At 38.7% G+C, this 12,993-nt stretch overlaps 1 protein-coding gene across 1 annotated transcript in view; it reads right to left on the bottom strand.

Annotated features, from left to right (window-relative positions):
• Window positions 1-12,993, bottom strand: part of larp1 (La ribonucleoprotein 1, translational regulator) — a 56,879-nt gene that overhangs the window by 35,923 nt on the left and 7,963 nt on the right. Inside the window, exons 2-5 of the mRNA XM_056730498.1 lie at window positions 7,831-7,892; window positions 7,678-7,743; window positions 7,086-7,239; window positions 6,846-6,980 (exon numbers count right to left, since the gene is read on the bottom strand). Of these exons, the coding sequence (XP_056586476.1) occupies window positions 6,846-6,980; window positions 7,086-7,239; window positions 7,678-7,743; window positions 7,831-7,892 (417 nt within the window). The remainder of the gene's footprint in view (window positions 1-6,845; window positions 6,981-7,085; window positions 7,240-7,677; window positions 7,744-7,830; window positions 7,893-12,993) is intronic.

The raw sequence follows: 12,993 nt of genomic DNA, 5'->3' as shown, positions 1-12,993 counted from the left end.
CTTTAGTTGTCAGTTATAATTAGGGATGCACCGAAAGGAAAATTCTTGGCCGAAACCGAAAAAGAGGAAACCAAGGCCGAAAACCGAAACACCAAAAGAAATTATGCCAATTATTAGTACCCTTGCATTTATGGCTATGACTGTACTAACTTTACTAAAATCAAGGCATTGCAATTGCATAAATAGTAGAGTTTCAAAGAATAAATCAATTACAAATTATGCAAATATTTATTTAGCACATTACAAAATGCACAGTATAAAATAAAATTCAACCAAGATGTTTAACTTGACCCCACTAATGTGTATATTAAATAATAATGTACAGGTCTACTGGCCTGCTGAATTGTTGTACAATTAAATGTTCTCTAATGAAAACAAAGTGCATTTAGGTCAAGTGCATTTAAAAAAAAAAATTCTCTGTAGGACTACTACAAGAAAGTGCATTCAGAACAAGTGCAACTGCTTAAAGATACAACATTATTTTCTCTGTAGGCCTTCAACATAATAGTGTATCAAAACAAAGACTCCCATAGCCTAAATGTTAACTGTAGAGGTCCGGCTCGCGTGAGCAGTGGAGCGGGCATAACTCCTGGTGCTGTAGACTGAGAGCTCTGTCATCTCACGAAAACATTGTATAAAACAACTTTGCATGCCATAGTTTACACAGGACTGGCGGATAGGTGATAGGTGAACTGTCTTTCCCGCTTCCCAGCGCGACACCCGACGGGTTTTCCCAAATCGCATCACATGTCTAGTCAGTACAAATGACAACGACACGTAGGTAGCTTTACGAGCATATCCCGCTGAAGGGAAACGGGTGTTTACAAATTGCCCTCATTGTTATCTGCCAGAATGACGGGCGGCCATCAGATTTTTCCGTCACTGGTAAAAAAAATCTGTCAATGACAAAGAATCTTTCGGATTACGCGACCTCTGGTTCACACACGTAAAGGAATATTGGTCGCACTCTAGAGCCCTGAGGGTGCATGCAATTTAGGAGATGCTTTAGTGCTGCGATTAAAGGAATATCGTCTGCTACAGATGCATCAAAGGAGCGGTATCTGTTTGTGTCATCACAACATTTCGGCTGTATTGTTTCGGTGATAGAAGTCTTTCGGCCGAAAACCGAAAATGCACTTTTGGGCCATTTTCGGCCGAAAATTTTCGGTGGCCGAATATTCGGTGCATCCCTAGTTATAATCATCAAAATTAAAAGAAATAAACACTTGAAATATATCAGTCTGTGTGGAATGAATGTATACATTATACAAGTGTCACTTTTTGATGATATTCTAATTATATGACCAGCACCTGTATATAAATTCTATGCTCTAGACTAACATTCGAGAGTTAGACAGTTGGTGGCACCCGCGCTTATTTTGGTAGCACCAGAGTGGCGGGCACACATGTTTTCAGGACATTTCGCAACAGTGTCTATAAACATCAGGGTTTTAAGACTGGTATAAAACTTGCTTTTAAATAAATTCACTTTCCAATAAGGGCAGAAAGGGGGGCCAGTAAGTGTAACAGTCACTAAATTAAAGTGCATCTTCTGGTAAAACTGTAACAACGAAAGTGTTTTGTATATTATGAACATATATTATGAACATTTGTTTGGTAATTGTATGGTTAAGACATCATATTTAGGTAAAAGTGACGCCTATAGGTGAGCAAATTAAGTGTGAGCTTGAACGTGTCAAGTTATGACCATGTGAACAACAAAGAGATGAGCACAAATTAAAAGGATGCGTGACAAAAAAAATCTCTGTCAAAAATACATACTAATGCCACCTGAATTTCTGATTCAAAGGCGCATGTGTTTTTCCGTGTCTACGGTATATGATGCTCACCATTTGGAAAGCCAACGTAGACAAGATATAAGACATCAGTTTAAGCTTGCCAGTGTAGTAAATCATAAATAGATTGTTTATTCGCCAGCTTCATATTCCAGTAAAGTGAATTTTGTACCATTTATTATTATTTATTACCCTTAATACTATTGTCTACTTAAAGCGGACTCTGACTGGGCCACTCTAGAAGGCGTATTTTCTTCTGTTGAAGCTATTCTGTTGTTGATTTACTTCTATGCTTTGGGTCGTTGTCCTGTTGCATCGTCCATCCTCTGTTAAGCTTCAGTTGGCGGACAGATGGTCTTAAGTTTTCCTGCAAAATGTCTTGATAAACTTTGGAATTCATTTTTCCATCGATGACAGTAATCCGTCCAGGGCCTGAGGCAGCAAGGCAGCCCCAAACCATGATGCCCCCTCCACCATATTTCACAGTTGGGATGAGGTTTTGATGTTGGTGTGCTGTGCCTTTTGTTCTCCACACATAGCGTTGTGTGTTCTTTCCAAACAACTCAATTTTGCTTTTATCTGTCCACAGAATGTTTTGCCAGTAGTGGTGTCCTCCCATGAAGTCCATTCTTGTTTAATGTTTTCCTTATTGTAGATTTGTCAACAAAAATGTTAGCATGTGCCAGAGATTTCTGTTAATGTTTAGCTGACACTCTAGGATTCTTCTTCACCTCATTGAGCATTCTGCGCTGTGCTCTTGCAGTCATCTTTACAGGACGACCACGCCTAGGGAGTGTAGCAACAGTGCTGAACTTTCTCCATTTGTAGACAATCTGTCTTACCGTGGACACATGGACATCAAGGCTTTTAGATATACTTTTGTAGCCCTTTCCAGCTTTATGCAAGTCAACAATTCTTGATCGTAGGTCTTCTGAGAGCTCTTTTGTGCGAGGCATGGTTCACATCAGACAACGCTTCTTCAGAACAGCAAACTCAAAACTGGTGTGTGTTTTTTATTGGACAGGCCAGCTTTAATCAACACATCCAATCTCATCACATTGATTGGACCCCAGGTTGGCTGACTCCTGGCTCCAATTAGCTCTTGGAGAAGTCATTAGCCTAGGGTTTCACATACATTTTCCAACCTGCACTATGAATGTTTACATGTTGTGTTCAATAAAAACATGAAAACGTATAATGTTTGTGCGGTATTAGTTAAATCAGACTGTGTTTCTCTATTGTTGTGACTTAGACGAAGATCAGAACACATTTTATGACCAATTTATGAAGAAATAAGCCCAAAGGGTTCACATACTTTTTCTTTCAACTGTATGTGCAACAATAGGTGCAAAATGAAAATTCAATTATATCAATTACATATGTAAGTTCCTACACTAGTTTTAATGTTATTTAAATTGATATTTGTAAGGCTATTTAAGTTGCAAAATGAAAATGCATTCCCGGATTGATTATATATGTTTAAGATAGTAAAGCAAAACTGTAGCAAAAATAAAATTCTAATGTCATGTTCCCTTAATGCATTAACATTAACAGGTTGAACCTGTTATCGTAGGTCTGAACCTCGGATTCAGGAGGAACAGTGTGGTTTCCGTCCCGGTCATGGAACACTGGACCAGCTTTATACCCTCTTCAGGGTGCTGGAGGGTTCATGGGAGTTTGCCCAACCAATCCACATGTGTTTTGTGGATTTGGAGAAGGCATTCGACTGTGTCCCTCGCGACATCTTGTGGAGGGTGCTCCGGGAGTATGGGATTCGGGACCCTTTGCTAAGGGCCATCCGGTCCCTGTACGACCGGAGCAGGAGCTTGGTTCGCATTGCCGGCAGTAAGTCAGACTTGTTCCCGGTGCATGTTGGACTCCGGCAGGGCTGCCCTTTGTCGCCGGTTCTGTTCATAATTTTTATGGACAGAATTTCTAGGCGCAGCCAGGGGCCGGAGGGTGTCGGGTTTGGGGACCACACGATTGCATCTCTGCTCTTTGCGGATGATGTCAACGTGCTGGCCCCATCAGACCAGGACCTTCAGCATGCACTGGGACGGTTTGCAGCCGAGTGTGAAGCGGCTGGGATGAGAATCAGCACCTCCAAATCTGAGGCCATGGTTCTCAGCCGGAAAAGGGTGGCTTGCTCACTTCAGGTAGGTGGAGAGTTCCTGCCTCAAGTGGAGGAGTTCAAGTATCTGGGGGTCTTGTTCACGAGTGAGGGAAGGATGGAGCGGGAGATTGACAGACGGATCGGTGCAGCTTCTGCAGTAATGCAGTCGCTGTACCGGTCTGTCGTGGTGAAGGAGCTGAGCCGCAAGGCGAAGCTCTCGATTTACCGGTCAATCTACGTTCCTACTCTCACCTATGGTCATGAGCTGTGGGTCATGACCGAAAGGACAAGATCCCGGATACAGGCGGCCGAAATGAGCTTTCTCCGCAGGGTGGCCGTCGATCCCTTAGAGATAGGGTGAGAAGCTCGGTCACTCGGGAGGAGCTCAGAGTAGATCCGCTGCTCCTCCACATCGAGAGGGGCCAGCTGAGGTGGCTCGGGCATCTTTTCCGGATGCCCCCTGGAGGCCTTCCCGGTAAGGTGTTCCCGGCATGTCCCACCGGGAGAAGACCCCGGGGAAGACCTAGGACACGCTGGATGGACTATGTCTCCCGGCTGGCCTGGGAACGCCTCGGTGTCCCCCCGGAAGAGCTGGAGGAAGTGTCTAGGGAGAGGGAAGTCTGGGCATCCCTGCTTAGACTGCTGCCCCCGCGACCCGGCCCCGGATAAGCGGTAGAAAATGGATGGATGGATGGAGGTTGAACATTTGGGATTGCATTTTCATTTACACAAAGCGCGTTGAGTGGTGCAAAACTCAATGTGGACTTGAAAATGCATTTCGAGCTGACCACGCCCCCTCCCCGGTACAGCGTCATTGCGTAAAGGGGGAGCCAGCATCGCTAGTTAAAAGCATGGATGTGTGGCAGCAAAGCTGATAAAAACATTAAATTGCATGCACACGAATTGGAGCACAAAGAAAAAATTACTTGGGTTTTTTTTTAAGATTAGTACGTCTCTGTAGACGATAGAACAAGTAGCTACATTTCTAGAATTTCTGCCTTATCAAGCGCTGAGCTCGCCTGTTGAATGTCTCATAATCACTTGACTTTCATATGCGCGTTTCATCATTTACACATTCAGTATTTTGATTACTGTCTTTTTTGTCACAATATCTTCATACAATTGTTCAGAAATGGTCGTTTTGTGAGACCACTGTTCAGTAACTGTACAGTACAATCACAAACGCTATACATCCACGTGAAATACACCTCTGTACTGTGCTTCTTTCGTGCTGGAGAAAGTGTAATGGGAGAGATTATGCACAAATACACATAAACATTGCCAAAGTGGAGATCTGCCCTCACGAAAATTAACCTTGGTTTCTAATTCATCCGGATGCTGCAGTTGAGGCTGTGACAGATCCACTGAATAACTTGATTCCTGAAGTTAAGGAAATATTGCACCACAAAAACAGTCAATATCTTAACATAATCATTCAGAAACAAAGACAACAAATACTGAACGTGATTATGATGAAAACTTGTGCAAGCGTATGTGCAAGCGATTTAACGCTTTTATCTCTGCAGTTGAACTGTTTTCAACACTTCAAAACAACACACCTAAGTAGCAAATAGCGATGCTGGCTCCGCCTTCATGCAATGAAGCTGTACAGGGGAGGGGGCGTGGTCAGCTCGAAATGCATTTTCAAGTCCACATTGAATTTTGCACCACTTAACGCGTTGTGTGTAAATGAAAATGCAATCCCAAATGTTCAACCTGTGAATGTTAATGCATTAAGGGAAAATGACATTAGAATTTTCTTTTTGCTACAGTTTTGCTTGACTATCTTAAATATGTATGATCAATCCGGGAAAGCATTTTAATTTTAATTTTGCAACTTAGAGCGTTAAAAATATCCATTTAAATAACTTTTATATAAAAAAAAAAAATGTATATTTAGATACACAATTGCATTATCAATTTACATACTGCATTGCCATTTTGCATATTACATTGCAAATTGAATTTTGCACCACATATGCTTCCATAGTGATACATGATCTTTAAAGGAGCTCCACGTCTAATTGACATCTAGTGGTCAAACTTGGTACCGCAGTCCATATTCAAAATGTTGGAGAGAGTTTTTCCCTGCCCCCTCCTCCTCAAAGAGGTTGCCAGACATCTACAGGAGTGCATGTGATGATGAAAAGCATCAAGACTTACACTGTTTATCTGCTATAATTTTTTGTTGTTTGCAAAATACAAACCAGCATGTGAAGATTTTAATAAATCCATCTGTGGCCAGAGTATGAACACGAGTACTGTCAATTTTCTGACATCATGTTTAGCTAATATAAGCTACTGTAGTTAGCTTTAGCTGAAGCTCATTAACCTATCAAGCAGGAAAATAGCCAATTCAGCATTCTTTTTAAAACCTTTCTGGACTTACTTTTGCAACGTTTTTTTGATGGAAGTCTAGGTTTTTTGGGGAGGGTGGAACCTGCCATCTCTCACCCAGATCGTTTTGTTGCTTCCATGGCTGCAATATGCTGGGATTGTCGCCAACTGGAAACCGAGCAGTTGAAATACACTATTGGGGAAATTGGCAGTGGGCGGGGTCACACAGACCAAAACAAATACAGACATTCCTGAACGGAACTCACATTTCAGAGTTTAATAACTGGGTGTAGCATTGTCTTCCAAATAAACATATGTGAACGTATGTTTCCTAATGATCTACGAATATATTTGTGTTTTTTTATTTAGTACAGTAAAATTATTACATACAGCTCCTTTAAAACAACAGCAGCTCAACCCAGTGTGTTTATCACTTTGCTGAAAGAGCACAAACAAAGACAAATCTGTTTGCTGAGACAGATCTGATAATTCCATTAATTAATTTTCATTGCTTGATTCAAACTAATGTGCATATGTGGAAATTGAAGAAAGATACAGTAAAAAAAAAATGTATAAAAAAAGAATTAAAGGTGAAATACCTCTCAAGTCGTTTCTGTTGTTCGGGGGAATTCTATGCCCGTCATTTTGCCGTGTGTTATTCCTGGAGGCAGAGCGCTCACGTGGACCCTCAGACTTAACCTCAATCATAAGAGGCACCCACTTGTGCTTATTTCCTAAAATAATAACATTACTGAGTTTGATTGGAAAAGAACATTGCATGATAAATGTAGTGCCTAAAAAATAAATCTAATAAACTGCTGAATGAATACTTTTCACACCTCTCTTTTTTTGTCCATTTTTCTGAGACTCTTCATCCGTATTTTTCTCCTCTCCAGAGTCATCCGATTTAGCTTTTAGGTTTTCCTTACTTTCTTCATTTTCCTTCTTTTCTTTCGATTCTCTTTTGACCACTGACTTCTTCACGTCCAGACACTTGTTTCCAATAAAATAAACAAATTGAAGCAGGAAAAAGAACTTAAATAACATTTCATAATGACTAGGTTTTATTTTTTTAATACCGTGGCACCTGCTCAGTCATTAGATATTATTAATATCAGTGTTAACTGTTAATTATGTAGTAGCATTTTGGATGCACTAACCAACATCATTTTACATTAGATTTGTCAAAGTGCTTTATTAAACAGGAAATGTACATTAAATTGACTGATTTTTTTATCTTGCATTTCATCACCTCATCATTCTGATTTATACAATCAAAAAGCTCTTTGGTCAGTAACATTTAATCTGATCATTGTGTTGACAATTTTAGATCTAGTCAACAAAATTACAAAGGCCATCAGTAAATGCATTTCAGGTTGATCTGAGTCATTGGAAGAAGTGACTTTCTTTAACCAAGTTTTCTTTAATTACCTGGACTTCTTTTGTTGCAATCTCTCCGGGTGTGGGCCAATTGTTTGTATCTCCAAAGTCCCCAACCTTCAAAACGATTTTAACGATTTAGTCTCCAAATATTGGGCTTGTTTAATAAGTGGAGAAAGTGGTTAATTCAAGTGAAAAGCATACCTTTGCTCCTCGCCTCGCTCTTGTATGTCCTGCCCTTACAACCTTGGTGGGTCCAGAATGCTCTAGGGAAAAACGGAAACAAGACAATCAAAATCAGAGCAACACTTTTTTTGCCTTTTTGGCCTCAGATTTTGGTAGCCTGAAATAAATTGAACTACCCCAAATAAGTAGACATTTTTTTATGTATAAAACCGGACAGGAGTTGAAACATCAATCAAAAACATTTTCTTAAAGTCAACAATTACAAGCATCACTGCAATTGTGAACTTGGACCAAATGATGGTACATTTTTGGAAGATCTATGCTTCATCTGAAAGCTGTATATGCTTTCCATTAATGTATGGTTCATTAGGATGGGACAATATTTGGCAGAGATACAACTATTTGAAAACGTGGAATCTGAGGGTAAAATTTTTTTTAAATATTAAGAAATGCGCTGTAGAAGGCCGTTTTGCTAAGAAACTGGTTTGTTTTAATCGCCTCTATTGGCTTACCACTGTAATGACGTTGCGGAAATTCAAAGCTTTACAAAGATACAAAACTTGAGTGGTTAATCCCCAAAGAGCGGGCAGCAGCGAGGGAAGTTAGTCATACCTGTTAGTGATTTTCCTGCATCCACTCACAAAAAATAAAGTTTTGATATATTTACAATTTTGAAATTATCTTCATGGAACCTGAAAGAAAAATCAATACTTTCGATCCATACAATGTATTGTTGGCTACTTCTACAAATATAACCTTGCTACTTATGGTTTTGTGGTCCAGGGGGCGATTACAGAAAGATCTTAACTTGAAAATCTTATTTTAACTGTTTGGTTACCATGGTAACTTCAGTTAGGACCTCATTTAGGACAAATGCTATTACAGAACAACATTTCCTAAGTCAGGGCTGTAGAGTGCGACAACATGGTCACATTTTGTGACTATTTTTCCAGCTAAAAAAAACGTTACATTGTGCAAGCAACGCATCCAGTCACTAGATTTAGCCTCCTCTTCTTTAGCCATTCGCTTATCAGTGCATCCCAACCCCCCAAAGCCATATTGCGCGGGTAAGAGTCGCTTTCAACAATTGCGGAAGGACCGACAGAGCAGACGAGTGAAGTGCTCACTCTTGCAACTGAAATAAGTATGTTTTGCCACCATAAAGCATGAATTTCCACAGCAAAGGTACAAAACAGTAACAATAACGAAATATGTTGCCTATATTGTTTGCAGTGTGAAGCTAATGCTAGAAACAACATTTGTATTAGGGTGTTTAAACTTCAAGCACTGTACTATTGTATGAATCTCTCCAACAATCCTAAAAAGCATATATTATAAAGTGTTAGACATAACATTAAATACATTTAACTTGAGTAGTTTTGTATCAATGCAGATTTCATGGAAAAAACCTAAAAGCCTTCAGTTCTCGCAGGTTGTTTGAGATATGGGCGAGTTCAGAGAGTGAGAGCGCAAAATACTAAACTGAGTTTTCATTCACATCATCTTGCATATGAACACAAAATTACACCAAAATTCCCATTAGGTCTGCCAAATAGATGATTAAACGTTAGTCGATGTGAAGGAGGCTTGGTTAAGAATGATAAGAATGATATCCAAAGCTTGCTAAAGCACTTAAGTGCCTGCACTGTATCCCCTCCACATCCATACCAAAAGGACAACTTTTCGAAGGCAGGCTTCATTCTGAATAAGTCAAGAAGCTCACTCTTCCCAACAATGTGGACAAGATGGTGTTTCTGACACGTACTATAAAAAAAAAGATTGGATAGAAGAAAGTTAGCTTAATTTCCCCTTTTTTTGTGTTTGCTATCTGTTTTTTTCTTTATTTACTCGATTTGATATAATAAAGAGGTTGCTTTTATTCTGTTTGGAAACTTCAGACTGATTTTTCTATTTGTTGTTCATGGTCAAGATTCATCGGTCGGCTTTATATGGCTGTTTGAGCTGATATTTTTCTTAAATGTCTCCACTTGATTAGTATTCGTTTTGTTTAAATTACTTGCTCCACGTTTTGTTAACAAATATTTGTTCTAAACCATTTAAGCAAAGAACTTATGGGCTTTTATTTGTTTGCGTTGTTTCGTACAAAATCATATTTGTTTGTAGCCTGTTCTTTTTTATTCTAAGGTTTGGCGTTTGCTTCGTTCGTTCGTTTTTGTTAATTTCTCTCTTTAATATAATTTTTCAGTGTTTTTGACATTTATTTATTTTGTTTGCCTTGCACAAAGTTGTTTATGACTTGTCCATACATTGGCCTTTTTTTCATTTATTATTGACTTTATTTGTAACCTGTAGTTGATACTGCACTTGGCAAAGATAACTCGACATAAGGAGGAAAACATGACTGGAAGTGGAAACGAAAGTGAAATACTAACCTCGAGTTGTTAACTTTTGATAATAAACGGTGTTTAAATATATTCTTTTATAGGGCTGGGTTTTGCGACCAAATGGCGATTAGATTCGATTCTTGTTTTTATGGTTTCGATTCCATTTCGATAAGTTATTAGTACTTCGATTAAAATGCTAGTTTTGCAGGCATGGAATCCACATTTAAGTACATGCTTGCAATACAGTCAGGGGTGCACATTTTTTTCTATCTGGTTGTCAAGAGAGCACATGGTTTGGTGCTTACATTGCACATATTGTGACAAATTATAATTACCTATTAAAAATAAAAGTAAAAAAGTAGTTGCTTTTTAATGAACAATAAACAAAATAATAAAGTGGGATAATACTATTTTTATATTGTTTCAAAGTACACTTAAAATACAATGGTTATGTATTTATTCTGGTTTTTCTTTTTAAATTTGTAAATATTAATTTTCAACACCAAATTTGAAACCTAAAACGACAACCGTTTTGGTTTTTTGGCAGGTTGCTGGGAACTGTATTTGCGAGCGCACATCGACGTGCAGGGCAGTGCAGATCCAGACATTCACAAAGGCTGCGCGTGCTTAACGAAAGCAGAACCAACGAAGGCGGAGCTACAGATACTTCGTTTTTCATCATTTACACCCAGGTCCCGTTTAAGACCGGGAACAAACGAGATATCAGTAGTTTTAGCAGCATTCAGTACAAAGGGAATTTGTTTTGTCATACTCACCTTTGCCTTCGTTGCCTTTAAACAAAGTGCTTCCACACATCAGACTTTAATTTAGCTGGTGCTGGGGTCCATTGGCTACCGTGAGCTTCTGCCATGATCCTTTCTACCTCTCCCACTTTTTATTTGAATTTATTTTGTTTTATTTGTATCAGCACGAGTGATTGCGACATCTTCAGGAAGATAGGCGAAATACAGATTTCCTTGAACTAAAGCACACGCATTAAGAATCGATTTGGGATTGTTTCGTTAAATTGAAAATCGATTAATATCGAAGAATCGATATTTTTTACCCAGCCCTATTGTCCATGCATCTTTTTTATTTATTTATGTGCCTGTACGCAAACAGGGACGCGTCATATATGATTGGGAAACCCGCCACAGCAATAATCAACCTCTCCTCCATTTTGCTTGGGGACAAAAGTGGTCAGAACCACAGTTTACTGAACTAGGGATGTGCATTTTTCAAAAAAAAAAATTGAGCTCATTAAAAACGAATATTCGAATATTGGTTTATTTAAATTAAGTTAATAATGAAGTCATTTGTTACGTTTTCATTTAGTCACAATTTCACATCAAGCGAATAATTATCATTACATATTCATAATGCATTAATTTGGAAAAAAATTGAAAAATAAAAACTGCATTCAAACCTGCGCAAAACAGTATAATACACAAAAAAACAGACAAATCAAAGCGAACAAAACGCAACGTATATTGACCGTCTTTGATATATGGTTATATTGTTTATTTTGTTTTACATATTCTAGATAAGGAAAGCAAGCATATAGGTCTATTTTACTCTGGTGAATAAGTCTGTTCTACAGCCGACAGCAGAGAAAACGCCCTGCTCTTCTCTAACTCCCGGTAACAAAACCCAGATCTGACAAGAATTGTTTATAATGTTGATAAAGTAAACGGGCCTGATCACTTTGTTAAGATCCTAAAAAATACCCCTCAACAACGACGGAGCCGTATATGCTTTCCCTGTGATGGTCGTCTGAGGAAGATATTCTGATCAGCACCGCATAAATATTGCGTTCTTTGTCGTTCATGGTCAGTGTTTGTGTTGTTAAGCTTTGAATTGGATTTGGATCAATAAATAAGGTAGGCCTATTAATTTTGACTAACGTAAGAATCACAGCGTGTTTTTAAAAAACATCCGTGCGACTATTTATAGGTTATAACTTGAAGGCCACGACACTATTTGAACTTTTAGAAGGAAAATCCTTGCTCTTGGTTTGGAAAAGTCTTATGTTAAGGCCAAATTCGTTAATATTTGTTGCAGTGAAATGTACATTTTCATGTTTCTAATTGTTGAAATTAGCATTACTTAATATATTTTAACGAAGGAATATGAATAGATTAACAACAACCACTCCGAACAAGTTATGGTAATAAATGAATTGTTGATAATCATTTTGGCGTTTTTATAAAAATTCTCACCAGTTTTTAAAAATGTTAATATGTTGATGTGTCCGGGCATCTGTGTGTAAACTTAAAATATTTAAACTAGCTTGCGAACTGAGTGAACAAAGATATGGGAACACATACAAATGATTTTGTATATTTTTGGTATATTATAGAATCATTACAGATGAAGTGAAGAAACGTTAAAAAGACATGACAACACCAAGGTCTTCTTTAGGGGTAACTTAACCTTGTGGTGACGCAGTTTTATTGTTGAATATTCAAATAGCATTTGTAATATTCGAATAGTTATTGCGGATCGAACATTCAAATTTTCGAATATTCGTGCACATCCCTAGTCTGAACGCACAGCTAGGATTAGTGGTCAACCGATTATCGAACTGGTCGAATATCGGCGTCGATATTAAGAATTTAGCCGATAATCGATATCGGTCATTTTCAAAGCCGATTTGCCCATAAAGTCATTTAATTTCGAAATGCGATATTTGGCTCTGATGCAGCCAAGGATTTAGTGACAGCATTTGGAACACATCACTCTAGTTTGTTGCCTAGAGTAATGCCCGCCCACTGCCCCTCTGATTTGTTGGGACTAAGTCACGAGTCCGGGCAATCAACGCAGAAGGCTGCAGAAC

The sequence above is a fragment of the Triplophysa dalaica genome, chromosome 19 (assembly GCF_015846415.1).
Source record: "Triplophysa dalaica isolate WHDGS20190420 chromosome 19, ASM1584641v1, whole genome shotgun sequence".
In the NCBI taxonomy this organism is placed as follows: domain Eukaryota; kingdom Metazoa; phylum Chordata; class Actinopteri; order Cypriniformes; family Nemacheilidae; genus Triplophysa; species Triplophysa dalaica.
The sequence above is the reverse complement of the archived record's forward strand: the minus strand, read 5'-3'. Positions and strand labels throughout refer to the sequence as shown.